The 27,937-nt window shown below is 43.5% G+C and overlaps 1 protein-coding gene across 1 annotated transcript; it reads left to right on the top strand.

Moving 5' to 3' along the window:
- Window positions 1-222: 222 nt before the first annotated feature.
- LOC136052288 (alpha-2-macroglobulin-like protein 1) lies at window positions 223-27,937 on the top strand. Its single transcript, XM_065742277.1, has 36 exons — window positions 223-281; window positions 1,195-1,378; window positions 2,109-2,271; window positions 3,037-3,089; window positions 5,290-5,310; window positions 5,775-5,934; window positions 6,396-6,480; window positions 7,915-8,026; window positions 9,016-9,130; window positions 9,527-9,636; window positions 10,112-10,279; window positions 10,514-10,744; window positions 11,371-11,434; window positions 11,737-11,882; window positions 11,991-12,140; window positions 12,385-12,537; window positions 12,825-12,909; window positions 15,819-15,933; window positions 16,593-16,818; window positions 16,947-17,073; window positions 17,627-17,748; window positions 18,212-18,266; window positions 18,873-18,956; window positions 19,943-20,119; window positions 20,250-20,331; window positions 21,020-21,176; window positions 21,522-21,596; window positions 21,986-22,148; window positions 22,514-22,728; window positions 22,867-23,082; window positions 23,183-23,307; window positions 23,579-23,669; window positions 24,514-24,582; window positions 25,402-25,504; window positions 25,640-25,681; window positions 27,791-27,937. Exons 1-35 carry the CDS (start codon window positions 223-225, stop codon window positions 25,678-25,680), a joined length of 4,302 nt encoding a protein of 1,433 aa, XP_065598349.1. The 3' UTR covers window position 25,681; window positions 27,791-27,937.

The following is a 27,937-nucleotide window of genomic DNA, read 5'->3' as shown; positions in this document are numbered from 1 at the left end:
CTTGGATTGGCTGGGGAACATCCTGAATGGTACAACCCTATGCCTGGAACGCTATAAACACAGGAATGAGACAGAAGGAATGAAACTTCGGGGCTTTTTGTCTGCTTCCTGGGAGAAACAGCAACAGCAGCAGGTGGTCTGGAGACTGTGGAAGGAGAGAAGTTGCACATCATCTTCTCTCCTGACCTGTCCTCCAAACAGATCTACCTCCCTTCCAAGAAAATGTGGACTCCCTTCCTTCTCAGCTGCCTGGGCTACATCCTGGGGATAGTGGCACAACCGTAAGAGACATTTCATGATCTACTGATTGATAGTTCTCATACTAAGGGAGGGGCCAGGATAGCAGGGACAGAGCATTGGACCCCGTGAGACACCTCCTAGAAGGGACAGACATGGGGTGGAATGCAGCATGCCACAAGCCGTCACGAACAGAATACTCCTGAAAGTAGCAGCCTTTCCTTTGGATATTGCTGCAAGAACTGTGTAAGGACTGTTAGTGGGAACAAGAAGAGCAAGAGCTTCTTTCTGAGGAAAAGAGAAGGGAAAGGTGTAGGATAAAAAGAAGCACAAGAGGTCTAGATTTGCAGGGCTGGGGATGATTAAGCAGGAACCAGACTGATGCTAAAATAATTGAGCGACTTTCTTGAAACAAGAAAGATAGATCCTTTTCTTGAGTAAAGCTATAGAGAATTTTGCATTTCTGATGTAGGGATCAAAACAGACCTGGAGTTATAAGGAGCTTTGAGATCAGAATTAGACAGCTACAACATTCTGAATGAACACAGCAGGTTTGGTTTCAGATCCCAGTCTGAACTTTGTAGCTTGTTCCATCTCTCAGCACTATTACCTTTTCCATATGTACTGGGAACCACCAAAAACCCCTTTGCAGAGGTAGAGATAGGCTCTACTATATTTATTTCCCTGTGTTACTGTAGCATACTCCAGAATTCCATACACACCACTGTAAAGTGAGGTCACAAAAAAACATTTATCATATATTTACCTAAAATGTACTATTGCTGTATCATCACTCCTATGAGAGTTATGCTCTCTCACTGCTAATCATCTCTCCCTCTCCCCTCAGCAGAGTAGTTGCTCCTAGAAAAGAGGTAAACCCTACTGCTTCCTCAGTTCATGAAGTATTAGTATTAAGACAGAGTAAGACTAGCTGTATACCTTGTTTCCCCATTGCAGGCAGTACCTGATCATCCTTCCAGCTGAACTGTCCTTCCCCTCATCTCAGAGGGTGTGCTTGGACCTCCGTGGTGTGGAGAAGCATATTCGTGTGGTCTTAACTCTTGTACATGGATCTGGCAACCTCAGCCTCTACCGCAAAGTTGTTCGGAACCACTGGATCTTTGAGTGCTCCAGATTTCAGGTAAGGACTGTTCTTAGCAGGCACTTGAAACTTGAAACTGACAGCTCCTAGGGTGCTCTTTTGGCTCATGACTACTCTTGCCAGAGAAAGGAGGAAAGAGAATGATGGGAGGAGAGAGGACATGGAAAGGAGTTAAAGAAAAATTAGGTGGAGTGTAAGTGAAATGTTAGATTTCCTTTTTGCCATTGTCTGACTGCTTGATATTTTTGCTGTTTGATAACTTGCAATCCACCTTGGAGGCTCAGTTCATCAAGAGAAGACCTTCCTGGACATTCACTAAAGGCCCAAGTCAGACAGAGGAGCTTAGAAACATTCAAAAAGCAGCTGCGTATCTCATTCTTTGCACTGAGAAAGAAGCACTATGACAGGGTGTCTTCCGTGAGCTGTGATACAGTAAGAACCAGACATTTCATCTCAGATAGCGTCCCACCATACCTTCTCTTGAAAGACTGTAAAATGTACTAGAGAACTAGGAGGAACGTAGAAGGATGCCTACACAGGCTCAGCACAAGGCTTTCTGCTCTGCCAAACCCATGAGCCTTTTTTTCTTTGTGTGAACTGGCAAATAAGAGTTAATATGACACTGAGGGGACACACTGTGCTGGTGTCCAAAGTAAGGTGGAGAGGAGGATGGCATCACTGTTCAGGAGATGCAAGAAGAGTATCTGCTCTGATGCTGTCTTGTCCTCCTTGCCTGCTCCCTCCTAACCTGGTGACTTCTCTTTCCTAGGTCCCCAAACCTGCAGGTAGTCAAGAGGTGGGCACCGTCCAGCTGCACATCTCCAATGGACAGTATTTCAGTGTAAAGGAAGAAAAGCAAGTCCTGATCCGCTGGGCTGGCACTGGCACCTTCATCCAGATTGAAAAACCTGTCTATAAGCCAGGACAGACAGGTGAGAACTCTGCATGAAGCATTCTGACAGGCTTCCTGCCTTTATCTGTCTGAACTTTATTCCTATTTTTCTCTGAGGCACATGTACAGTGCTTTGTGCCACATAGCCTTTGTGGGGACAAAGGGGCAAGCTAACTGCAACTGAGGCCTCTACTGCCTGCTGGGGTGATTTATTAGTGCACCAGGTTTTACAAAAGGGGTTTTGTTTTCATAGGCTGCATGAGCAGAGCTGGTTTGGAAGAATGAACAAAAATATGGCTTTCTCAAATCATGGGGTCTCAGACAGGGCTGGTAGGACTGATCTGCTCATCATGCATGCAAAGAATTAGAAGAGGAGCTCAGGGAACAGCTTTTGCAAAAGACTCTAACTTGTGAGACCAGCTGCTGCACTGAACTTAAGTGGGCTGGGTAGCAACTACACATCACACATGCCACTCTTTCTCTTGATAGTATCTTGCCCAGTTTTCCAGGCACAGGCTGGAGAAAAAGCAAGACTTGTATCTTCTCAGCCTGTGACTCCACCCACTTGCCTTGCACTGTTATTGAGTGAAGCCAGGGTGTGGGAGAGTGTCAGAAAGCGCAGCAGGCGTAGGACAGTGTATGAAGGGGAGAAATAGTGCCTCTGGATGAGCAAGTGCTAAGAGGGAGCTACAGGCAGGCCTGGGGGTGCCAGCAAGTTGTGATTTTGGGGAGACACGTGCAAAGCAAGTATCTGCCCAAATATCCTGTGAGTCTGCAACATGCTCTTCTCCCTTCTTCCCCTCAGTGAAATTTCGGATAGTGACACTGACTGAAGACTTTGTTCCTGTTAACAACAAGGTAAAACCTGTCTTAAAGTGTGTTATGGTTTTATGATTTTTGGTACTGGTATTCCACATCATAACATCATGTAGTGCATTTAGAGTTAAAGAGTTAATGCTCTAGCTCTGTTCTGGGTATACCTGACCGGGAATCGAACCCGGGTCGCGGCCGTGCAAGCACCAGCTCCTAACCACTACACCACAGCATTAACTCTTTAACTCTAAATGCACTACATGATGTTATGATGTGGAATACCAGTACCAAAAATCATAAAACCATAACAAAGTGCATGCCAGTAAGCCTATAAACTTCCTCTGCTAAGCCAGTAAGCCTATAAACTTCCTCTGCTAAGTCTGCTGCCAAGCCCAGGCTGTGACTGCTGGTTGGTCTGCAGGTCTGCAGTACCCAACACAGCAGACAATAACCTGTTAAAAAGCCTTGCAGTGTACAAACTCGTGGCTGAGTTGATAATCTCAGCTGCTGTCTTGTGGGAGTTCTAGCATGGCTGCTGAGGAGCATGCCAGCATGCTCTGCTAGTTGAGTTAGTAACAGCAGCTGAGGAGCTTCATGCACTTGGCTCATGACAGGAAAGAATGGGATACTGGAGGGAAACTGTAGGCTGCAGGCTGTTAAGCATGATTACCAGACAAGTTATGCCCAGACTCAGCCAGAGCCAGGCTTCCTCTCCTGCAGCTTTGTGGAGCATGTTATACAGGCAGCAGGAGGATCTACAGGCACGCTTGCAAAGTTTCAAGAAAAATTAATTAATATGGGAAAGGATGTATATGAACTGATTATAAAAAGTAAAAAGAGAGAAAACTGTATAACCAGAGCTTACTGACTTGCTTCTGGCAGCAGCTCGTTCTCCCTAAGTCAAGAGATTGAGAAGTTGCCAGAGTCTTGAACAGGAAACTGCAAGACTAGCAGCTTTCTATAGTAAGCAATTGTACACACTGCCAGAAGCTACAAATATTTCACATTAGCCTGTCCTGAAGCCAACAAGGAGAGACAAGAATTCATGCTGCAACAGATAACTACTGAAGGGCACAAATGAGCAGAGTTACATCAAATCTCTCATGTGAAATAAAATGAGAGATACTGCAGGCTTCTTTGGCCTTCGTTTCTCTTTTTTTTTTTTTCTTTGGCTTCATTTCTCCTTTTTTTGTTTCTTTCTGATGAAAGTCCAGGATCATGCCCTTGTTTTCTGCCTCAGAAACAGAAGGCATTTGTTTTAGATCATAAACAATACCTTTCCTTCTATGCCTGCATTGGTTAATGAAGATACCTGGTCATAAATGCTTGATGTCTATCTGTGAATATGAGGAAATTAGCACTGTAACTATTAATAATGCTGTGGTAAAAATTCAGAATAGGTCACATTTAACCAAGATTATTATGAGGCTTGAGTGCACTGCAGCATTAAAGCCATAATATCTCATTTGTAAATTAGACGAGTTGGTGAGAACACATGTGCAGTTGACTCACATTTTATTTTAACACGGACATTGTATTCAAGCTATGTAAAAAGTTAACCTGCACTTCTTTTTCCTTCCTGAGAAACCAAAACTGTCTATCATAGTAATGATGAATTACCTGAATCAAGTATGGTCTTCTGTTTACAGGCTAGTTACTTTTTCCAGCCCACTTATGGCTCACTCTTCCTTTCTCTCTGCTTCCTGGCTGATAGTTGTTGCAGTATAAGAACAGTCGATAGACATAGGCAAGCACAAAGAAAGGCATTCTATTACTGCCAGCTAGAGTCAGCAGCAGGACATATCTCCAAACTTTATCCACTAGGCCAGGGACTTTACAGGGAAATGTGGAGTTTATTCATTCTATAGACAGTGCAGTTTTGCTAATTGACAGAAACTACTACAAATGGATGCCTTTAAATACTCATGAACTTGGAGTGATTATATTTGTAAGTCTCTCTTCTGCTTTCTTTTACAGTAAATTACAACTTTCATGATCGCAGAATAAAACTTGAATATGTCTTAAAAAATCAGGAATAGGAAAGAAAACTCAATAGCACAGATTTTCCTGTTACTTTTTATCCTTATTTTAAAACCATTTTCTTGGTTTCTGTAGGAGCAAGCTTCTTGTATTGTAATGTTCAGAAGTGGCAGTGTTGAAGTAGTACATAGGCTAAGTGATTAAGATAAGTCTGTATGTTCTATGTCATCCCAGCTTCTGACACTCATATCTGTTTGCTTTGCAGTACTCCAAGGTGGAAGTCCAGGTGGGTGTGTCAGACTCCCTAAATGTTATGAAGAAGGAAGGGTACTTCAAGATGGGTATCTAGGCTATTATCTTACTCAGTAAGACAGAGTACGTATTTACCCTGTCCACATATTTGTAGCAAGAATTGAATAGCTAAATCATTCAGCCTGTATTCCTTTCTGCATTCAGAACTCTGGATAGACTTTAAGGAACTCTTAAAGTTTATCCTTACATGAGACTGTAAAATCTAAATGTCAGGATCTTTTATACTTTCTTTTTCAATGGCAGCACAGAGCAGAGTAACCCTTGGTGTGTTGGGCTCATCTCTGTTGGAGTTCCAGTGATTGAGTTGCTTCTGCACCTTTTGTAGGAAACTTGCAGGCTCCTGTGAAAACCTCTGAAATCTCTCAGACTTTGAATTCAGGGGGCTTTGGGTACAGAAAGATGTTAATGAGTGCCTCATTTCCTTTCCTCCAATTGCAGGACCCTCACCAAAACTCCATTGGCCAGTGGCTGGATGTGAGACCAAAACAGGGCATTGCAGATCTCTCTTTCCAGTTAGCTTCTGAACTCTCTCTGGGGATTTACACACTCAATGTGGTAAACCCAAAAGCATCCAGTACATTTAAGGTGGAGGAACATGGTAAGATGGAGTACAGAGAAAAAAGAACTGGATGGAAAAAGTTTGTCTTTATAACAATATGACAGATAAACATTGTAAACTAGGTTTTACTATCCAAGAGCTAGGATTCAACAGAAATCTAGAGAGTAATTCACTGGTGTACAATATCAGAAATGTACCAGTGGACAATATCAGAAACATCGACAAGAGAGGTTGTACTGGGGAATCCTAGAGCGGGTATTTTGTAACAAATAGACTGGCACTGAGTGAAAGTGCACCTAAGACCTCTGTGACTCTTCATGTACAATGAAAAAAAAAAGGAATCTTCCTTTAGTTTCCCTGTTCTAATGTAGTCATTGCTTTCATCTCCTAAACGTTCCTTCATGGGAGTGCAGCCTTATGATAATAGACTCTTCTCTTTCATGATCTCATGTCTAGGTAGACTGTTGCCTTTGATGATGTAACTCTGTTTTTTGTTCCAGAGTTGCAAAAATTTGCTGTTTTCTTCGAAGGACCAACTCAGATTTATGCTTCAGATAAAACTTTCCTTCTGAGTGTTTGTGGCAGGTGAGGAGGCAAATCTGGAGAAAGGAAATAATGACTGTTCCCTCTCTTGAATCCATTAAAGAGAAGTGGCTCAAGAGGAGACAAACAAAAACATTTCTTTAAAAAAATATATATATAAAAAATCATAGTGCTGGAGTTAAACTGCTCCAGTTGAACTGTAGGTTTCTTATTTGGGAAACAGGTACATGAGCTACACCTGGGAGAGACCATCCAGTTATAGAGAGACTTGTTATAGGCAAGAGATAGGTTGCACTGGAAGCTGTGTGTGCTTGACCTTGAAAGATGAAATGTGGGGAAAAATGCTTATTTGATACGGAACCAATCTGTTGAGGTACAGGATCAGGAGCTGATGTTTCTTTTGAATATAATGTTATTTCATGTTGTTGAACTTCTTCAGAGCAGTGGGTAGATTTTTCTCATTCTGCCATCATTAGCAAAAACTAAACATATGGGATTGTAAGGTTTATACCTCAGGAAGTATGAGCACAAAGGAAGGAAAATGCGCTAGAAAATACTTTTTGGACAGACAGAAGAGGTGATCTGAAACATATTTGGAGTTGGGTTGTCTTGGAATTTTTGCTGCCTCTTTGCTAATGGAATAGCACAGTTTCTTATTAATTGGAACATATAACATAGGAGCATACGGAGCATGAGTAGAAACAGCTTTTACTATTAGATTACAAAGCTTCAGCGTATCATAGCTGGCTTTCAACCAAAGTCCTGGGAATGGAGGGAATAAATTGCAATGTTTATTGGTGCATGCGAGGCTCTGGCAGATACTACTGCAGAGATTCTTACGCATCTGCAATTAAATAGACCTGTTAACAGACACAGGGAAATTCAGTTTGCTGAACAAACAACAAATTTTCAAACTACTGAGCATGAGTTTTACCTTTGTTCTACCAACAACCCCACCATCTCTTGAGTTACGGAGGAACAGTACAGTGTGACATTGAAAAATGCTTCTGATATGGGTGCTGGATGCAATGTTTGAATTTTGGGGGGTAGAGACACCTTAACTGGCTTTGTAAGGCCAGCACCAGGAAGGGAAATTCTGTGAAGTTCTACTACTGTCATATTATCATGTTGATGCTTATGGGGATACAGGCTTTTGCTTCTTTTACACCTGATCTGTATTCACTGGGTGCTGTGTGCACACATCAGTTCAGATCAGCTCTTTGCTTCTGCCTGCAATTCCAGGACACTAAGCACCCAGAAGTGGGAGAGCATTTGCTTGGCTTTCCTGCCTAGGTTCTATTTCTGACCATGTTGTACTTTGCAAGTATACAAAGTGCTGTATTTTCACTTGTTCTTGCTTGCTTACAAACTACATTGGGACCTAAGTCAGGATGTCCACCTCAGTGGAGTAATGTGCTCAGCAAATCATACAGGAATTCTCTGCTTGGCAGCTCATCTGTACTGTACCCCCTTCAGGTACAGTTATGGGAAAGCAGTGAAAGGAACCATGCGGGTGACTTTGTGTCAGAAGGCAAAGAGTTGTCCTCAAGATACCAGCAAAGCTATATGTAGAGAATACAGTGGTCTGGTGAGTAAGATCCTGAAAGATATATGGGTAGTGGACTATTCTTAGGACTTCGTGTCAAGAGCTATGAGAACAGAATGAATTGCTACTTAAGGGAGGTTTACTGACTTCTGTAATGTATCTGTAGACTAATAAGTAATAATTTTTATTCAATTAATGCAGTTATTGTTACCCAGGCCAACAGACAAGTCTTTACTGCTAGAAGTTCTTCGTTATTTTGTTATTACTGATAGGGAACAGAAAAGAGGAATTTCACGGACAAAACTTGAAGTTGTATTCTTTTCTGTACAGAAGCATAACTAGCCAGGAATTGACACAGTGTAAGAAGCATCAATTAATAGAATTTTCTCAGATGCAAAAATACAGTGTTTTGGTGAACCCTCGCTGGAGCTGCACAAAAATGCCTACAGTACAGGTGTAGACAAGATTATTTCAACATCAAATTGATATAGACGATTCTTTTTCTTTTTTTTTTTAATTATTCTTTCATTTTTTCTTTCCCCCCCAAATTCTGTCAAAGCTGGATTCTTTCCTTCTGCATATATGATTAGTACTTTTCATGCTTTGTGATTTGTCATAATGATGTCTTATGGTAATTGTAACCTTCCTGGTTTGAGAAAAATTAGTTACTTTGATTCTGCAGATTCATTTTAATTCTGTAGTTCTCCTAGTCAGGTCTCTTAAAATACTTGTATACTTGCTTTGTGATCCAGTTAGTGCAGCCTTCAGTTTTCTACTAAAGCTGGAGAATTACCAACATTGTAACTTTAATGTAGCTGTGATAAGTGATTTGTTTATATTTCTATGATATGAATTACACATATTCATGTGTATAACATTAAAAATACTAAATTTAAAATGAGAACAATATATATGAGTCCACATTGTTACTCGTTGCAATTAATAATTATGGCAGAATATCTAATGGTGTGTACTTTTAATTCCTTCCTTTCTCCCCAGCCTCCAATTATATCTAGCTTTTCCCATTGCAGACAACAAGCATGGGCTGCTTCACATCTTCAGTAAGCACAACAGCATTAAATCTGGACCCCAGTGAGGAAGATAGCAAGATTTGTGCAGAAGCTTCTCTCCTGGAGAGTGGCACAGGTATCTGTACTCAGAAGTATACTATCATTTTATGTAGAGAATGTACAAGGATGAGAGTGCCCTTTCCTGAAGAATAAGCATCAGAACAGGCATGCTTCCTTTTGTACTACGTACAGTGTGTTGGGACCATTAGAAGACTCAAAGGTGCTCCTGCTTGAGGAGCTTGATCTATTCAGTAGCAAGCAGATGAGGTGTACCTGGGCATGTGGTCTTTCGTGGCTTAGGAACACTCCCACAAAACTGCTGTGGGAACAGACTGCATGCCTTGAAATGTGCTTATTTTGGGAAAGAAGCTAGAGATACTGCAATCAGAGGTCCTGGAAATAACAAAGTAAGACCAAACTAAGCTGCAGTAGTCATTTCTGATACTGATCTTGCCTCTCTTCCTTCCAACAGGAGTCCAAATCAATACGTCCAGACAAATTATCATTTCCAGGACAGCTGCAAGTGTTGTGTTTGAGACACCAAATGCTTATTATATCCCTGGAGTACCCTTCAGGGGAACGGTGATTTTTCTCTTACTTCTTCCCTCCCTATTATTTGCCAACGAATTTATTGTCAAGCGAACTTTCCTGACCCAGACCATTTCCTGTTCCTCAGAATAGCTTACCTTACAGTGTGTCACATTACTTGACAGTGCAGTATAGCTCCAGTTTCTGCATTTCAGATTCCCTCATGTGATTACATCTGCAGTTTCAGCTAGGATCAATGAATGATTTTTGCAAGTATTTCTCAGCCGTTGGCTAGGGGCTGAGTTCCTCACGCTCTAGTCACATGCTCCTTTTGGAGGAAATAGTTTTAAATCACCCACAGCTTATCTTCAGAGATATGGGAGTTTTACAGTTTTCCTATCTTGGTATCAGATTGAAGTGAATGCCACCTAAACAGAAAGGTGTATAGTTGTGTGGGGAGGAAGGTTTTAGTTGTGATGCTGTAAGACACATCTTACCTTGGCTTTTTTGTCTTCCCAACTGTCACCAGATTAAGCTTCAGGATCACTATGGAAATGGTATGAAAAGCAGAAAAGTTAATCTCATTATAAAGTTCATGAAGCATCGGCTTATCAAAACGTATATCACAGATGGCAGTGGACGTGTATCATTCAACCTGGACACAACTGCCTGGAACAGCTCATCAGTCTCTTTGGAGGTAAATTCCACCTCTGCATACAGGAAAGTGATAAACTTTGTGCTGTGCTAGTGCTCCCACTCCTGCCCTGCACTCCCCTGCCTTTTCAGACCTGGGCTCCCCACAGCTTTTCCAGTACAGAGCTGTAAGAAAGAGATGACAAGCCTTTCCAAAACTCAGTGAGGGGCATCCTAGCAGAGCACTGAAGTACATATCCTGTGTTCTGATTTCTTTATGTCTCTGTTTCCATCCCAGGGAAGGTTCGCACTGGAGAATGTCACGCAAAAACCTTGGAAGACTAGTATCAGTTACAGAAATGCTTACCTTCACCTGCAGCCCTTCCATGTCACAACCACAAGCTTCCTGGAAATACACCCACTCACAGGGAAATCACCCTGTGGGCTGAAGCAGAATGTCCAGGTGACCTTCACACTCAATAGGGCTGACATGGGAGAAGACACCACCCGCATAGATTTTGCATATTATGTGAGTAAGGTAGATGAGAACTTAGGTAGGGGAATATAATGCTGATGAGACCAGACCACAGTGAAGTGTTATGTGTGTAATTTAGATGATCTCTAAAGTGATGACAATATGGGCTTGTCTATGGAAAACTGAGGGAACTCTACACACGTGCCGAGCTTAGTTGTTCCACACATGTTGCCTGCATGGATGGGAAGAGGCCCACTGTACCCTTCAGCCAGGTTTCCAGTGGGAGGTGGAAATGTTTTAAGCAGAATCTGTTCTCAGACTCTCCTCCATTTGGAAACTGGATGGGAGGATCCCTTTTCTTATTGGTTATCAAATAGCTGCTCAGTGGAAGTGGCTTCTTGTTCAGAAACATGCCTGCTAGAGGGGAAATACCTTAGCTCTCTATCACTTTCATCTAGTGAATCTGCTAACTGGACAGATCACAACAGAATCTCATCTATAAAAACTTGCTTTTTTCCCACACTATGGCACCTGTAAATCTGCCAAGCCTAAGATACAAAGATGAATTGGACCAACTGTTCATTTCTGTGGTTGCTTAAGAGTGCAAAATGCACAGAAGCTGTGTGAGTGTGCCCTGGTCTCAAACAGCAGCCTCCTCATTCAATGTTCTCATCCTTCAGGTCACTGGGAAGGCTGGCATTGTTAACAGGGGTTGGAGGAGTGTCCAGGTTGGAAAGCTGAACAGTAAGTCTGCAGTGGCCTGGATGACCAACAGGAAACAGTTTGGCCTATTGAGTTTCTAGGTTGGATGGTGAAACGTGCTGGAGTTTCTCCTCAGCTGCCTGAAGCTACAGCTCCTGGGCAGTCAGCAAACAGGGAGGGAAATGAAGAAAGCGATTGTACCATCTGGGAGAGGAGAAACAGCAGAACAAGAGAAACAGTGAAGGGAAGAGGGACTGGGAAATACTGTGAAGAGATGGAGTACGTGGGGTTAGAGAATGGAGGGAAAGGGCAAACAGAGCAACACTTTTGTTCTACTTCCTCAGTGCTGAAAGGGTCCTTCTCTATTCCACTGACCTTCACTGCTGACTTCACCCCTTCACCTTGCTTAGTGGTGTATACTATCTTCCCAAATGGAGGAGTGACAGCTGATAGCATCTGTTTTGATGTTGCCTTGTGCTTTGAAAACGAGGTGAGACTCACACCTGAAGCTGAGAGAAAGCTGACAAACAAAAGTTAGCTGTGCTTTCTCACCCTTTCTCTCTTTTTTGATGCTTCTTTTCTTGGTGTGTTGCTCAAGGTCAAGGTAGATTTCCCAACTAAAGAAAGCCACACAGGGTCAATAGTGGAACTCCAACTTCAGGCAGCCCCTGGCTCCATGTGTGCAGTACAGGCAGTGGATGAAAACATGTTCCTCATGAGACCAGAGAGTGAGCTAACAAGCCAAAAGGTGAGTGGAGCTAGCCAAAAAAATAAAAGCAGGAGTGATGTATGAACTAGGAGAGACAGGCAGGGACTGTGGCAAAGGGAACCGAAGGCTAGTGGATGAGGGGGTCTTCATGTGAAGAGATGGGAGTAGGGAGTTGAGTCTGCCTTGAGAGATGGTAGGATTCATGCTGGGGAGGAGGGTAGAGTGAAGCATTTGGAGGTATCTGCTCATTGCCTGATTCTTCCCTGCCTATGAATTTCCCTAGGTATATGGCTTGTTCCCTGCTATCTACAGGCACGGATATCCTGCCCAAGTAGAAGAGCATTCGGATAACTGTATTCAGCCCCAGTCCATGTCATCTTGGTTCCATCGAAAACCACAGCATTCTCTTCAGCCTGATATTTTCAACCTTTTCTGGGTAATCAACTGTACCTTTTCCCAAAGCTATCAAAATTATGAACATTTGAGATATTTTTCTTACCAAGTAATCTGATAAAACCTCACCTTCTCCAGACAACTCCTACATTCTGTCCTGTCATAGCTATGCTTTGATGCTTTCTTTCCTGTTCTTTTCCTTTTCTTTTCCTAGGAAAGCTATACTTTCCTAGCTTTGATGATTTTCAGAGCCATTTTGAGGAGCATTGCTGCTCTTCGCCACTCACAGCTGCTTTTCTATTTCCCTTGCCCTCCTTCTTTTTCCAACAGAACATGGGTCTGAAAGTCTTCTCAAACCTTCTAATCAAGAAGCCAACTCAGTGCTCTCAGCGGGCAGACAGGAAGCCGACCAAGGGTGAGCTGTACTTTCTGCCTACCCTTCTGCTGGGATCTGAGATCGCATAGGTAAAGAAGCCTTCTGATCATTGGAGTTTGCTAGTGGTGAGGAGTATGAATGATGCTGCCACAGCCTCATTGCCAGGCCCATCAGCGCTCAAGAAGAATGACTAAGTCACTATAAAAAGAAAACAAATGGCTTAGAAACATGTCACTGCCTGTGTGTTCTCTGTCATTAAATGATAATGTTTCATTTATTGACACAGGCAAACCCAAGCATAGACCAAATTCTGGAAGAGAGTGCTTCCCAGTGGTTATACTACACCCTGTGCTGTGGCCTGGTTTCTGTTCCCAACCATGGCTACAAGGGCTGTCATTTTCTTCTTCTGTGTCTCAATTTGCACAAAATAATAATCTCAAACTGACTTATCTGCCTGCTGATATTTAAACTACGGTTGTTTGCAGAGGGTTTTCTGCATGCAAGCAAGCAGGAGTATTGTCATGCACAGAATTAATCATTTAAGGGATATCTTTCTGAGACCACGAGAGCTCTCTGTCCCCTTGAGTAAGAAATCAAGCAGATGAGGCAGGAAAACAGCATTACTGAGCAAGGACCTGCTGGTCATGCTGAAGGCAAAAAGGAGAAGTAAAAAGAGAGGGGTGACCTGGTGAGAATATAAGTATGCTGTCCAGATGTGCAAGGATGGGGTCAGGAAAGCCAAAGCACAAACACAATTGAACATGGTGAGGGATGTGAAAGCAAAGGCAAATTAAATGGGTACACTATGTAGAAGAGGCAGGCAAAGGAGAGTGTATCCCCTCTGTGATAAAAAGGGAGAGCTGACCTCCTCAGACATAGAGAAGACTTGTTCTTGACAAGTTCTTTACCTCTGTCTTCAGTCAGGCAGGCTTCCCATACCTCTTGTGTTCTTGAACTTCTAGGCAGGGGTTGAGGGAGAAAGATCACTCTCGCTGTAAGAGTACAACCAGTCTGAGACTACTTCGTGAGGCTGAATGTCTACAAGTCTATTGGGCCAGATGACATGCATCCCAGAGTTCTGAAAGAACTGGCTGATGTGGTTGTCAAGCCACTCTCCATCATAATTGAAAAATCATGGCTGTCTAGCAAAGTCTCCCACGACTGGAAAAAGGGAATATTGCTCCCATGTTGAAGAAAAGGAGAAAAGAAGACTCAGGGAACTGCAGGCTGGTGAGCCTCACCTTTGTGCCTGAGAACATCATGGAGCAGATCCTCCTGGTAGAGGTGTTAAATCATCTGTGAGATGAGGAAGTGATCCAAGACTGACAGCATGGCTTCATCAAGGGCAGATCAGAACAGGCCTGAACAATCCCATGGCCTTCTATGATGGACTGACAGCACTGGTGGACAAAGGAAGGTGGCAACCAATGTTATCTACCTGGACTTGTGCACAGCCTTTGATAATATCCCACAACACATCCTTATCTCTAAATTGGAGAGATATGTGTTTGAAGACTGGACTATTAGGTGCATAAAGGGTTGGTTGGGTAATAGCCAGAGGGTTATGGTCAATGGCTCTATGTCCAGGTTGAAGACCAGCAATGAGTGATGTTCCCTAGGGGTCTGACTTGAGTCCAGTGTTCTTCAGCATCTTTATCATAGACAGTGGGATTGAGTGTGCCCTCAGCAAGTTTGCAAATAACATTAATCTCAGTGGTATGGTTGGCACAAAAAAAGGGAGAGATGTCACCCAGAGGGACTTGAACAAGCTCAGAAAGTTGACACATGAGAGTCTAATGAGGTTTAACAAAGCCAAGTGCAAGGTTCTGAACTTGGGTTGAAGTAATCCCAGATAAAAGTACAGACTGGGAGAACTCATTGAGAGCAGTCCTGTGGTGAAGGACTTGGGGATCCTGGTCAACAAAAAGCTAGACGTGAGCCAGCAGTGTGCGCTTGCAGCCCGAGGGCCTGTTGTATCTTGGGATACATCAAAAGAGAAGTGACCAGTAAGGAGAGGGAGGTGATTGTTCCCCTCTACTTTACCCTCACGAGGCTCCATCTGCAGTACTGTGTTCAAGCCTGAGGACCCCCAGTACTTGAAGGGTGCAGATCAATTGAGTGGGGCTGAAGGAGGGGCACAGAAATGATCAGAGAACTGGAACACGTTTCCAATGAAGAAAAGTTGAGGGAGTTGGGATTGTTTGTCTTGGAGAAGAGAAAGCTCTGGGAAGACCTAATTGTGGACTTCCATTACTTGAAGGGAGCTTATAAGAAGGAGAGGAACCTACTTTTTACATGTTCTGATAGTGGTAATACAAGGGAGAATGGCTTTAAACTAAAAGAGGGAAGATTTAGGTTAGATTTTAGGAAGAATTTTTGTACTCAGAGGGTGATAAGGCACTGGAACAGGTTTCCCAGGGAGGTTGTGGATGCCTCATCTCTAGAGGCATGCGAGGCCAGGTTGGATGAGATCCTGCGTAGCCTGCTCTAGTGGATGACAACTCATCCATGGCAGGGAGACTGAAACTATATGGTCCTGAAGGTCCCCTGCAGCCTAAGTTATTCTATGATTTTATGATTCTATGGTCATGTTGGTTAAAAGGGCCCTATAGAGATCTGTTAGCAGCAACTTTTGATGATGTCAGCAAGGGCTTTGTCTAGCCAAATCTTTGTAAAATTCTAGTAGTGATGTGCCAGCTGGTTTCAGCTTGTATTAAGTTTCAGTGAGCCTCATTGTCTATGATGCTGTCACTGGTTCTCCTGTTAACCATTTTCTTTTCCTATTTTCCCCCTCCTACCAAGTCATCTCTCTCTCTTCTATCAGTCTCTGCCTGACTCTTCTCACATCTTTGTTATTGCTTGCTTTGCCTCTTGCTTGACTGTCTGCATTAACAGGGCTCATCTCTCTGGATTATCACTCTGGTGTAAAACTTTAGCCTTTCTTTCAGGGGTGTCTTCTATGGAAGACAGAGGAATTACTAAGGACCAACCCCAATTTTCAACACAAGGAAGATTTAACAACTCATTGCCTGAAACTTGGATCTGGAATCTCTTCTTCATTGGGTAAGTGATGTCAGACTTCACAATCAGACAAAAAAGATGAACCCTTGTTATTAATTTATAACTGTTCAAAAAGCCACCCATAGGTGTAAAGAGAGGTCTGTGTATTATTTCATTCCCTAAATTTATAGCGTATCAGAGTGAAGGACTAGTGGTCTTTGAGGAGCAGAACTCCATACTTTCTTAGGAAAGACCAATGTTCCTCATGATCAAACTACTGAGTATCCTCTCTCACATACTAATGTACACTCTACTTAAACTTCACAATATGGTGGGTGCACCAGCTAAATGTTTAGCTTTAGTTGCAACAATGCTTGCATTAGGACTAATGAATCAACATTCAGGGGAATGTGGTTCTGCTGCTTTCCAAGACACCATTCTATTTACCTGAGTGTACAGAGCTGGAATGCTGGGTCAGTGTCTTGTATAGGAAAAGAGTATAACATCATTACTGGCAGAATTTAAGCAGAAATTATGACTTCAGGGAATAGATTCAGAGAGCTGCATTGCTCTGAGCCACTACAGTGGAAATCATTTGTGACAGAGCAGAGGCTGATCTGAGACTGAGTATCTGTACTTAATCCCTCACCTAAGACCTTGAGCTCTTCCCATTGCAGTGAGATGGGACAAATTTATTTATGCAAGTGCTCACTTGCTCTCAGCTCTAATGGCAGCAGGAGTGTTCCAGTCATGGCACCTGATGCTGTCACCAAGTGGAAAGTCAACATGTTCTGTGTGGCCAGGAGGACATTTGGCCTTGCACCAACCATAAGTTTCAGGACAATCCAGCCTGTCTTTGTGGATGTGACATTGCCATATTCTGTGATCCAAGGAGAGACTTTCATGCTGAAGGCTACTGTCTTCAACTACTTGCAGCAGTGCCTACAGGTAATGTACTTGTGCCACAGAAAATACTGTATGGAACAGGCCTACCAAGCTTTCCAGTTTTAGAGAACACATGCTGCTTCATCTTTCCAGAGCTGCCCAACCATTCTCCCATATCATCGCTCTTTCAGATACACATGGCCCTAGATAAATTGCTGGACTTCCAGGTGGAGGACTGCCAGACCTGCAGGGACAGAGAGTGCCTGTGTGTGGATGAGTCCAAGACCTTCACGTGGAATGTGACAGCAACCCAGCTGGGTGTGGCAGCAAAAATGGGGAGCGGTGGTGGGAAACTGAAGTGAAAGGGGGTGGAATATCCAGAAAAGCTGGCAGAACCTTGCCTTCCCTGCAGCCCAAAGTTTGTTTTTAGTAGCACAAGAATGCAAACCATTGTGTTTGTTTTCTTTTTCCAGCCTTAGGCAGGCTCTTATAAGAGGGCAGGAACTGAATGGGTGACAGGGAGAACTCTTGGGTAGAGAGATGTAGGACCAGCTGGGAAGGAAGAGGCTTCACAGCTGTGAGTCAAGGAACCCAGTATGGTCCTATTTTTCATATGAAATGTGAAGGCATCACTGGAGTCCAAGGAGCTGAACTTTTTCACACTACAGTCACATGTAGTGGATTAAAGTCACTGTTGATGAGGTGTTACCTTCTTAAGATGTCCAAACAAGCAGACAGCACTGACTGGCTCACCTTTACCTGTTAAACCACTAAGGCTATGAGGACAACTTTCCTGAAGCATGGGAGACCACTTTTAGTTAATGTTTGCCTACAGACATAAGAAACAAGCTCTGTTCAATTTGTTTGCTAGGAACTCTGAATATCACAATCAGGACTGAAGTACTGGACACAACACCACGCTGTGGGGGCAGGAAGCCCTTGCCAGCTACCATGAAGCGGAGGCATGCTCTGATCAAACACTTGCGGGTTCGGGTAAGTGTGAGAGCGGGCTCATTTATCTCCCTGAGTATATTTGCATGAGTGAAGGGAGGTTGAGCTGGGCTAACCAGTTTTCTCTCCTCTTTTTTTTTTTTTTCCCCTATCTTATTCTCAGTTTGTTTTGTTTCACCAGGACCTAGTCAAGGCTGTTCCCTTTTGCATTACTCTTTCTTGAGCAGTATGCTATAACTGTTTCTTCCCTATATGTTTTCCTGCTCAGTCACTGACTGTACATGAGTTTTAGCACATGCTCACTGAAAAGATAGTCCTGTCTCACAGGCTTACTTTTGATCTCTTAATCAGACAGTTTCAGTGCAGCAAATTTGAAGAGGATGGAGTCTTTGACAGCATGTGGACTAATTTAGACCTAAAACTGCTCTGCAATTTTGCTGCTGCTTGGGAATTTTGTGTATTATCTTGTTCCTTACATCTCATGCCTTTGTTTCTGCCTGGGCAGCCAGAAGGTGTTCTAGTGGAAAAGTCTTACAGCTCCCTTTTGTGCCCAAGACGAGGTATGTAGACAGGTTGAATGGGTCCTGCAGGCTGAAAAATATTGATTTGATAATAGGATTAAACTGTGGAAGGGCTGATGAAAGAATATTTTCAATTGATATTTTTACATTAGAAATTTCATTTCTTATTAGGACAGAAAAGGACAGGAAATATTACTTCCACACTTGCTTCCCAGTTGAATTTGCTCCTCAGTTTAGGTGGCAAATCTGTGCAGTGTTGCCTCCTTTGCCAGTGCAACCTCTGGGTGTTCCTGGAGTATGATAATCAGTAGATGAGGAGCTATTGCCATACCACCATGTCCCTGCAGCACTGTACCTCCCTCTAGGATGTCCCCCTGACTAGTACTGATCAGCTATGGTCTGTGTGGAAATTGAGAGGGGCAGCAAAATGAGTTGTGAAGCTTGGTGAACTCTCACCCTGTCCAGCACCTCTCGAGTTACTTCTAATCTGAAGTTTCCAAGCAATGGAGTGATGACTGGGACAGTCTATGGCGAGTACTCTGCATGATATAGGCAGTGTTCAATTTATCTGTTCCAGTGTTATTTGTCTGTTTAGGTACTTTGGATTTTGTTTTTCATACTGAATCTTTTCCCTGTTGTTATCAGGAAACATGGCTGAAGAACCTATGCTGCTTCACCTCCCTGATAACGTAGTCAAGGGATCTGCCAGTGCATCAGTTTCCATCTCAGGTAAGTCAAGTAGCTCACTGATTGCCGTTACAGAAGAACAAGGTCTAACTTGGAAACTGTGTCAAGGGATCCATTTGAAATGACACTGCTCAAGAGAGGACACTGTTTCAGTGCTTTGTAAGATTTGACAACACTAGCCTCTCTGGGCTGAACATTGGTTAAACTCTTAAAATTTTATGGGAAAACTAATTTGCAGAGGAGAATAATTCTCATTTTCTGGCTAGAACCTTGGAGAAGTGCCTGGAGGCCTAATTTATCTGGGACTTTGGGAGTTTGGCTAGTTTTTTTTAGGCACTATCTTATTCCCTGTTAAGTTTCACTGCTACAATAAAAGCTCCTGGAGAAGAGAAATCTTTCTCAGCATTACTAAGCTGCAAAAGAATTCTTAGGAGAGGCTACTGGGACCAGACATACCTATATGCCTCTTTGCAGTCAACTCTTTCACCAGCAATGACAGAACTAGTATGAAGCCTGGCCTGGCATAATTCCTCAAATAAAGGAATAGAATACATGAGTTTTCTTGGTGATTGAGGGACACAAACACCTTCATGCCATCTGACTAGCACAACTACTGGCTTAGTGATATTTTGATGCTTGACATATGGGTAGGTTGAATAAGCCTGCCTAAAATCCGGAGACATCTCTGTCTTTGTTTATGAGCTTCTATATCTGTCTGTCTGTGTGGCACAGCTTAAGCAACTGTGGCCCTGCTCATAGCCTTTTACAATAGCACTGTAGTGCTATGGTTGAAGCCTTTCATACTGAAAAAGTTCTTTGGGACTCAAGAGGTTGATCATCCCATAACACATTTCCCCAGAAAGAGCAAATGCAAAATAGTCACCTTGCTCCATCATGCACTCAGTTCTTTCTTTCCCTTCTCTAGTATTTTCTTCCTTTGCTGGAGTAATACACTATTATCAAGTACCTAGCTGAGAATTACCTCAAGTTATATTTAAATTTGCCCTCTGTCTTGTACTGTTGCACAGGTGACATCATGGGGCTGGCATTACAGAACCTGGACCGCCTGGTGCAGATGCCTCATGGCTGTGGGGAGCAGAATATGGTGCTGTTTACTCCCATTGTCTACGTGCTACAGTATCTGGAGAAGACAAGGCAGCTGACCCCTGTTATCAAGGAGAGGGCAACAGGCTTCTTGCACAATGGCAAGTACAACAGATCAACCAATGTCCCCCATGTCCAATGTACTAACAGCTTTCTCCCTCCCAGTCATTCTGTCAGTGTTGGCCTTTCTGTATTACTGTGCTTTATTAATCCCTGTTCCCATCTTCCCAGGCTACCAGACACAGCTTCTTTATAGGCATAGAGATGGGTCCTACAGTGTCTTTGGGCAGCAGAATGGGGAAGGGAACACATGGTAAGCACTGGAAATAATTCTTGTTCTTAATTTGTACTTTCTGGGCCAGTGTATCTGAGAATGGCTAATAGGCTGTATGTTATGAAGACAGATCAAGGGATTTGAGACACTTTAAAAAGTGAGGCAGGGCAGCAGAGCTGCTGAGAAAGTGGGGCACAAAGGTATCATCCAAAGGGGCAGGAGATCCCTTTTTGTCTCTGTGGATCTAAACACTGCACCAGAATCTGCCTGTGGTGTCCAAGCAGCCAAGAAACATAGAAACATACAGACTGGAATAGCAGCGGGGAAGGGCAATGAGAAATATTTTCTCAAGGAGCTGCTTGTGAGAATTTCAAAGAATTGCATTGGCACTGTGATGGTTGGGCTGGGAGAAGTGAAAGAAATGGAGATTCAGTATTGTCTCTAGGTATTCAAGGGAGAAGAGGTACAAGAGGAAAAAGAAGGCAGCTAGAGATTTTTCATTTGTGAAATGACTGAGTAAAGCAGAAATACATGCATGACACGTATAGACCAAGGGTGAAGGAGAGGAGCTGCTTTTCACTTTCTTGCCTTTCCTATGAGAGAGACATTTTTTAAGCAACCCTGTGTATCAGAACTCCTCCAGGAAAGTCAAATGCCTCAGGAAGCATTAGTCTTTCTTTTTGTGTTTTTGTGTTTCTATTTCTCTCACAACTCATCCTCTTCCTAGGCTGACAGCTTTTGTAGCCAAGAGTTTTGCCCAAGCCAAGAAATATATCTATGTAGATGACAAGAACATCCAGGATGCCTTACGCTGGCTGGAGCAAAACCAGCTCCCCAGTGGCTGCTTTGCCATCAAAGGGAATCTTTTCCATTCCTCTCTGAAGGTAAATGAGAGCCAAGACAGGAAGCACAGCTGGGGAATGGTGGAACAAATATTGTGGTGGCAAAGGGTTCTAGGATCTTGTGAAGCCACACCCAGAACTCATGCAAACAGTCTGAAAAGGAACAGGGTACGAGGCAGAGAAAGTATAAGAAATGCTTCGGTGCTTCAGATCCTGGCACAGTCAGGGATATGAGAGCTGTGGAATCCATACTTAACGAGAGGCTCCAGGTGTGGTGGTGTGCCTCTGTCTAGATGGAATCTCTCACCTGAAGAGTATCTCTGGCAACTGATGATTCCTCACAGTTCATCCCCCATGTGTGATTAAGGTGATGGATTCCCTCCACAGGGCAGCTTGGATGATGAAATCTCCTTGGGGGCATATGTGGCTGCAGCACTGCTGGAGCTGGGTCAGCCGCTGAAGGTGAGCCGAGCCCTAATACCTGCTGTTGTCCTTTACTCTCCCATGTTTGAACTCTGCTATGGGGAAAACACTCATAACACTGGCCTTCTGCAGGCCAGGAATGGATCAGGTGCTGCTAAGAGAGACCTAATGTTTGGTAAAATTGTTAAGTAACAATTATCTAAGAGACAACACTGTAACACTAGCATAGATCAAGGTACTGGCTATGGCTTCCAGTGCACAGTGGGATTAAACTGCCTTTGTCCTCGGGAGAGTGTGGTAATTTAATGGGTTTCTCTGAAGCCGTTCCAGAAAGATAAAGTCTGGCTCCCTGGAACAACCACTAGAGAGAGCCTGACACCATCTTTGTCCCTGTTAGAGTTTGGCATATGTCTCTTCTACAAATGTAGGGCAAGTTAATGCAGGCTACCTTCCACTGCCTGCAGCATGCTGTTCACAACATCACCAGCATGTACACAGAAGCTGTGCTGGCCTATGCTTTTGCCCTGGCTGGAAACTATGAGACAACCCAGGAACTGCTGTACAAGTTGGAGGAGCAGGCCATCAAATCAGGTGCTGACTGTTTGTTTGGGTAATACCTCCTGTTCACTTGCTGGGATCTAGAGCAATGCGTCTGTGTGTTTTGCCTGCCTAGAGTTTATAAACACATGTGCTAATCTACTCAAGAAGCTTGATGGAAGAAAAAAAATAATACACCTGCTACGCTTGCATTTGTGTTGTAACTGAAACATGTTAAATGCAATATATTATTTAGGAAGCTATAAAGGGTGACTTAACAGAAAACATTTCCTCAGCCTGGAGAATTAAAACATCCTCTTGTGGGAGGGGATGGGTTTAGGGTTTTATTTTCTCTTTCTAGAACCCTCTTTCAGTTTCTTTCAGTTCAGACAGACTGTATGCTTCTTTTCCTTTTGTAGGAGGACAAATACACTGGAGTCCCAAACCAAGTTCCCTGGCTCCTACAGACTTCTGGCATAGTACTCAGTCAGTGGATGTAGAATTGACAGCCTATGTACTCCTGGCATACCTCTCCAAGCCACGACTGCATGCAAGGGATATGAAAACTGCAGCTGGTATTGTGTTGTGGCTGACCCAGCAACAGAATGCCAATGGAGGCTTTGCCTCCACTCAGGTAACAAGTAGCTCCATGTGGATTCATATATTTTTCCACTTGAAGTAGACAGGGCAAGTCTTCCTAAGGTCTTCCTGTTCCAAACTGGCCTCACTAGGGATAGTACTTTCAGGAAGGTGTCTGTTTCTCCCTCTCCAGGACACAGTTGTTGCCCTGCAAGCCTTAGCAAAATATGCTGAAAAGACATTTAGCACATCAGGCCAAACACTTGTGAGAGTGAAGTTGCAGAGGGATTTTGGAAAGACATTCCAAGTCACTCGCCAGAAACGACTCCTCATGCAACATGCTGAACTAACAGAGATCCCAGGGCAGTTCTTGGTGCAGGTCCATGGCAGAAGCTGTGTGTTTGCTCAGGTAAGGAGGTGAGGTGAATGTGGGAGAGAGAGGAGGTGGAGAACTCTGCATCTTCTTGCATGAGATCAAGCCTGGTCTATCCTTTTCCCTGACCTTTCAGACAGTGCTGAGATACTATGAGCCAATTCGACAGACCACCATAGCTTTTAGTCTGCGCGTCAACACAGAGCTGGCCAACTGTAGCCAGGCCAATACGCATGTCCTCACTGTCCGCATTCTTGCCAGGTAACTCTAATAATTGTTTCTTCCTTCAGGATGACACATACTTGCAGACTGCAGCTGGAAAAGCCTCAGGACTGCAATGTACTGGGCACAGGCAGGACAGAGGATGAAACTGGCAGGTGGAAGGGATGGGAAAAGAAATAGATGTCTTTGTCTCAGTTCCAGATGGGCTTCCTAGCTCAAGATCCTATACACAAGATATGGTGGTAGAGAAAGAGCTGGGAGGGTTATAATCCCCCTAAATCAGACCCTTTGACTGTTTGGTGTTCTTCAGCTACACTGGCAGCAGAGTCACATCCAACATGGTGATCATGGAAGTCTCCTTGTTGTCTGGATTTGTCCTGGCTCCGGAATCCAGGATGTTGGTAAGGAGTATGGAATAAAAAAAGAGTGCCTCTGGTAAATGTGTCCCACATGTTTGCTGCAGTGGGGAACTATTTATTTCAGGCCATGAAGTAACTACATTAGCATGGGCCCTTTGTTACTGACATTGAACCTAACTTAACTCCCATTAACCTAACTCCCATTATAACCTAACTCCCCCATCATAACCTAACTCCCATTTGAATACGTGTCCTGGGAAGTTCACCCACAAAAGGTTGGGGTGGTTCACCTTCATCCACTGACACTATTCTGGACCAAAAAAAAAAAATAGCATTTGTTTGTGAGAAGTTTAGAGAAAAAGTTTCTTAGAGAACCTTTAGTTCTAGCCAATAAGTTGTTTTTCTGTTGTTTTTTTTTTTCAATTCATCTATGAAACTGGATGCTGAATTATTCATAAAACCCCCAGACAGGTATTTAAAACCATTCTAGCTGTTAGGGAGATAACAACAGTCATATTTAAAATAATTCTAGCTGTTAGGGAGATAACAACAGTCATATTTAAAATAATTCTAGCTGTTAGGGAGATAACAGTCTTTACTGGTGCATCTTTTATGATCAGTACATCAGCCCTATATACAGTTCACTGCCTTCTGTCCCCAGGGTGGGAGGTTCCTCTAACTGAGTAGGAAAAGCATAGTTCATCCCTGAGATGAAGCTTCTGGGGGACTCCTGAAGATAGAGACAATAAAACCCTTGTGTGTGCAAAAGACAGTCCCACTTAAGAGCCCAATTCCACATTATGCCATCAGTACAACAGTCCTTCAAATCAGAACTCCCTAAGGGAAGTGCTTACAGATTTCTTTCTGGTTTTGTTTTCTGTCCCAGCTGGAACGCAAAACCATCATTAAGAAAATAGAAGCAAAACCTGATGTCATCTACATTTATCTGGACAAGGTAAATGGAAATGACAGCATAAGTTTGGGCACAGAGAGAGCAAGTGGCCAAAGGAAAAGGAACTGGTGAGGCCCCACCTTGAATACTGTGCTCAGTTTTGAGAGTCTTAATACAGAAAGGACATTGAGGTGCTGGAGCAGGTCCAAAGAAGGGCAACAAGGCTGGGGAAGAGCTTGGAGAATATGCTCTGTGAGGAGAGACTGAAGGAACTGGGGCTGTTGAGTCTGGGGAAGAGGAGGCTGAGGGGAGACCTAATTGCTTTCTTCAAATACCTGAAAGGTTATTGCAGTGAGTGTGGGGTTGATCTCTTCTCACTGGTGACAGGTCACAGGACAAGGGAAAAAAGCCTCAAGTTGCGCCGGGGAGGTTTAGGTTGGACATAAGGAAAGACTTCTTTGCAGAAGGGGTTGTTAAGCACTGGAATAGGCTTCCCAGGGAGGTGGTTGAGTCACCATCCCTGAATGTGTTTAAGATCTGTTTGGATGTGATGCTCAGGGACATGATTTAGAAGAGGGTTGCTAGAGTTAGGGTAGTATGGTTTGTTTGTGGTTGAACTTGATGATCTTGAAGGTCTTTTCCAACCTGAGCAATTCAGTGATTCTATGAACTGTATGAGAAGCCCAAGGCCATGGTAGAGAACACCAGTAGAACTGTGGTCACAGGAAGCTTGCCTGTTTTGTTTTGAGGCTTAGCATATGCTATTCATCATGTACTCCAATTCTAAAATCCTGAATCTCAAACAGAATAGGGAGATTTTGTACAGGAAAGAATTCAAGCTTATGAAGATAAAGATGCATTGACCTCCCTCCCTCCCTCCAGCTCAGCAACAAGTCTCAGACTTTTATTCTGCAACTGCAAGAAATAATTAAGGTGAAGAACTTGAAACCAACCACCATCAAAATCTATGATTATTACCAGCCAGGTGGGTTGCTGATTTCCCTCCTACTGTGTGATTGGAAGCTGAATTCCTAGCTCTCTGTCTGTGTCTAAACAAAGTCAAACTGTTCCTTGTGCATATGCATGTTTGTGTAATAGTCTTCCTCATTTCCTTTTGCAGAGGAGCGAGCTTTGGCTGCCTACAGTGCTGTCTGTAGCTGAGGTAGGCAGTAAGTCCTTATGTGATCCAAAAAGTGTAATCAGGAGATTATGGGTTTTGAGTGAGAGAAGGAGGAGGATGTATGGGAAGAACGTAGGTAATCTGAAGTGGGATGATGGTAATCAGTGGAGTGTGTATATTCAGCAAGAATGAGGAATAAGCAGTTATCCATAGCCTAGTTCTAGACACTCAGCTAAGGACAATTCTGTAGCCAGAAAAACTGCTGAAAGGCTCTGGAGGTCTCATAATAGGAGTGAGTGAGGAAAGACTGAGCATAGAGCGACTGCATCTCATGGAATGAGAAGGCTGAGCTAACAAAGAGACTCCATTCCCTCCCGAGCCCCTGCTACATTCATTTCAGGGTATGAAACGGATTTGGGGAGCCAAAGGAGCAAGATGAAACTGGGACAACATAATATTTTGTATTGTGGGATGACATAACTGGCAGTTGGAAAGGGAATGGCTTTTTAGAAGCAGCCTGAGGTGAGGGTAGGTGTGGAACTATCCTTCCTGGAAGGACAAAGCAGAATCTTGGCATAGCATATGCTGCATCCTGACATAATCCCAGAGTACTGTGGGAGCTGCGTAGATAAGAGCCTAACAACCTGTCTAGAGAGATACCACCACTGCTAGCCAACACAAAGCCCCTTCCACTGCCTGATGATAGCCATGAAAGTGCTGGATCATGATCTCCTTGTTTACCATACCTTCTGGTCCTCACAGTTGCATATAGTTCCTCAGAAATTGAAGGAGAAAGTCCCAGATTTGTGGTAAAGTAAAAGAGAGAAACTTCTGCACCATGACTCTTGCTTTTGCCCAATGTTTGAGGGTGAGAACAAAATGGAAGGAGAAGCTCCAGCTGGGGCACTGCACACATTAAAGCTGAGTGCATATGGTCTTGTGCCTGAGTGGATGAACTTAGGCATCACAACAGTTCAACAATTGTGCCTGTATTTTGAGGGCTGAGTTGGAGAGGGTGTGGGGTAAATAACTCCCAAGGATGGTACTTCACAAAAAAATAGTATAGATGATGGTATATTTTTAGTAGTTTTATATAGATGGGATACAAGTAATACAAAAGAGAAGATGGCTCACCTTCAGGATGTCAAGGCTCACAGGGCACTCCACATGGGAGGGATCTCCAAGAAGAGATCCTTCCCTGGTGGTGGTCAGCCCTTAAATGAGATTTGGGAGAGGTGGAGCCAGGCTCCACCCCTTCCAATCACACAGGTATATCACCTTCACCTGGGGCCCCATGGCTGACTTGGTGCTCACCTCAGGTGTCTGATCAGTGGTTCAGGCTGTGATTCAGCAGTTCCCATACAAGAGGGTCACATGTCTTGTACATTCCTGGGAAGAGGTAAAATAAGCATCACCTCTGCCCTTGCTGTTGTTGTCAGTTTTTGATGCACCACAGGCTTACTTATGAGAATACTGTTTCTGCCGTTGCCAGCGTACAGACGTTCTGTTTCCTTCATTGCTCTCTCCTCATGGAACTTGTGGTTTCTTCCAGCACTTTCTCCAGTAGGACCCAGGCGGCTTTGGGTTGCAAGTTGCAACTGTACATTCTTTTATGGCCTGTGTTCTTTCTGCAAACTCCCGTGCTATCAGCCCTGCTTTGAAGCAGTCTCCAGATAGTAATGCTGTATAATTAAGACTGTAGCCCTCGCCCCCTCTCAGCAGTATATCCTTGTCAATTGCTTTTGGTAAAGCTCTCTGAAGGCAATTGCTTTGTTGAACCACAGACAAAGTGTTGAACTTATCCCAGTCCTCCCTTGCCTTTGACAGAAGCTTGTGTGATGATCACAGCTGTAAAGAACAAACTCTGCTTTGATGGATGCTTCCTGTGCAAGTCTGCTACTGACAGGGTAGAGTTTTGCACTCCTGTATGAAAATGCAGAACAGAGTTGAAGGAATTATTTTGCTCAGGCACTCCTAAACGTAATTTTTCTGATTTGGGATAAAAATGCTGAAAAGCATTGATCAACTCAACTGGACCATACTAGTCTCCTGACTTTTAATAAGATATTAGGCATAGTCCTAGCATTTAAGAAGCTAACTGCTCAGGAAGTTATTTCAAGTATTTTCTCTTTGCTTCTCGTCTCCACATAGTGTCTATTGGCAGAAGTAACAAGAGGACTGATGGTCACAGAGACTGCAGAGATTGTCTGTCTCTGTTCCTGTGAAGAAAATGAAGGACAAAGCATCTATTTTCCTGAAATATTAAAACTAACTACTAGTAACTAAGAGTGTTTTCTG

Source organism: Cyrtonyx montezumae, unplaced genomic scaffold (genome assembly GCF_038088225.1).
Source record: "Cyrtonyx montezumae isolate F1298 unplaced genomic scaffold, pur_monq_1.0 scaffold_3, whole genome shotgun sequence".
In the NCBI taxonomy this organism is placed as follows: Eukaryota; Metazoa; Chordata; class Aves; order Galliformes; family Odontophoridae; genus Cyrtonyx; species Cyrtonyx montezumae.
This window is presented reverse-complemented; position numbering and strand designations above follow the sequence as displayed.

Coding starts and splice junctions, on each gene's coding strand:
- LOC136052288 (XM_065742277.1), top strand. CDS start 223: ATGTGGACTCCCTTCCTTCTCAGCTGCCTGGGCTACATCCTGGGGATA. Junction 12,141..12,384: donor GTGAGCTAACAAGCCAAAAG/GTGAGTGGAGCT, acceptor GAATTTCCCTAG/GTATATGGCTTGTTCCCTGC. Junction 23,308..23,578: donor ACTGTCCGCATTCTTGCCAG/GTAACTCTAATA, acceptor GGTGTTCTTCAG/CTACACTGGCAGCAGAGTCA.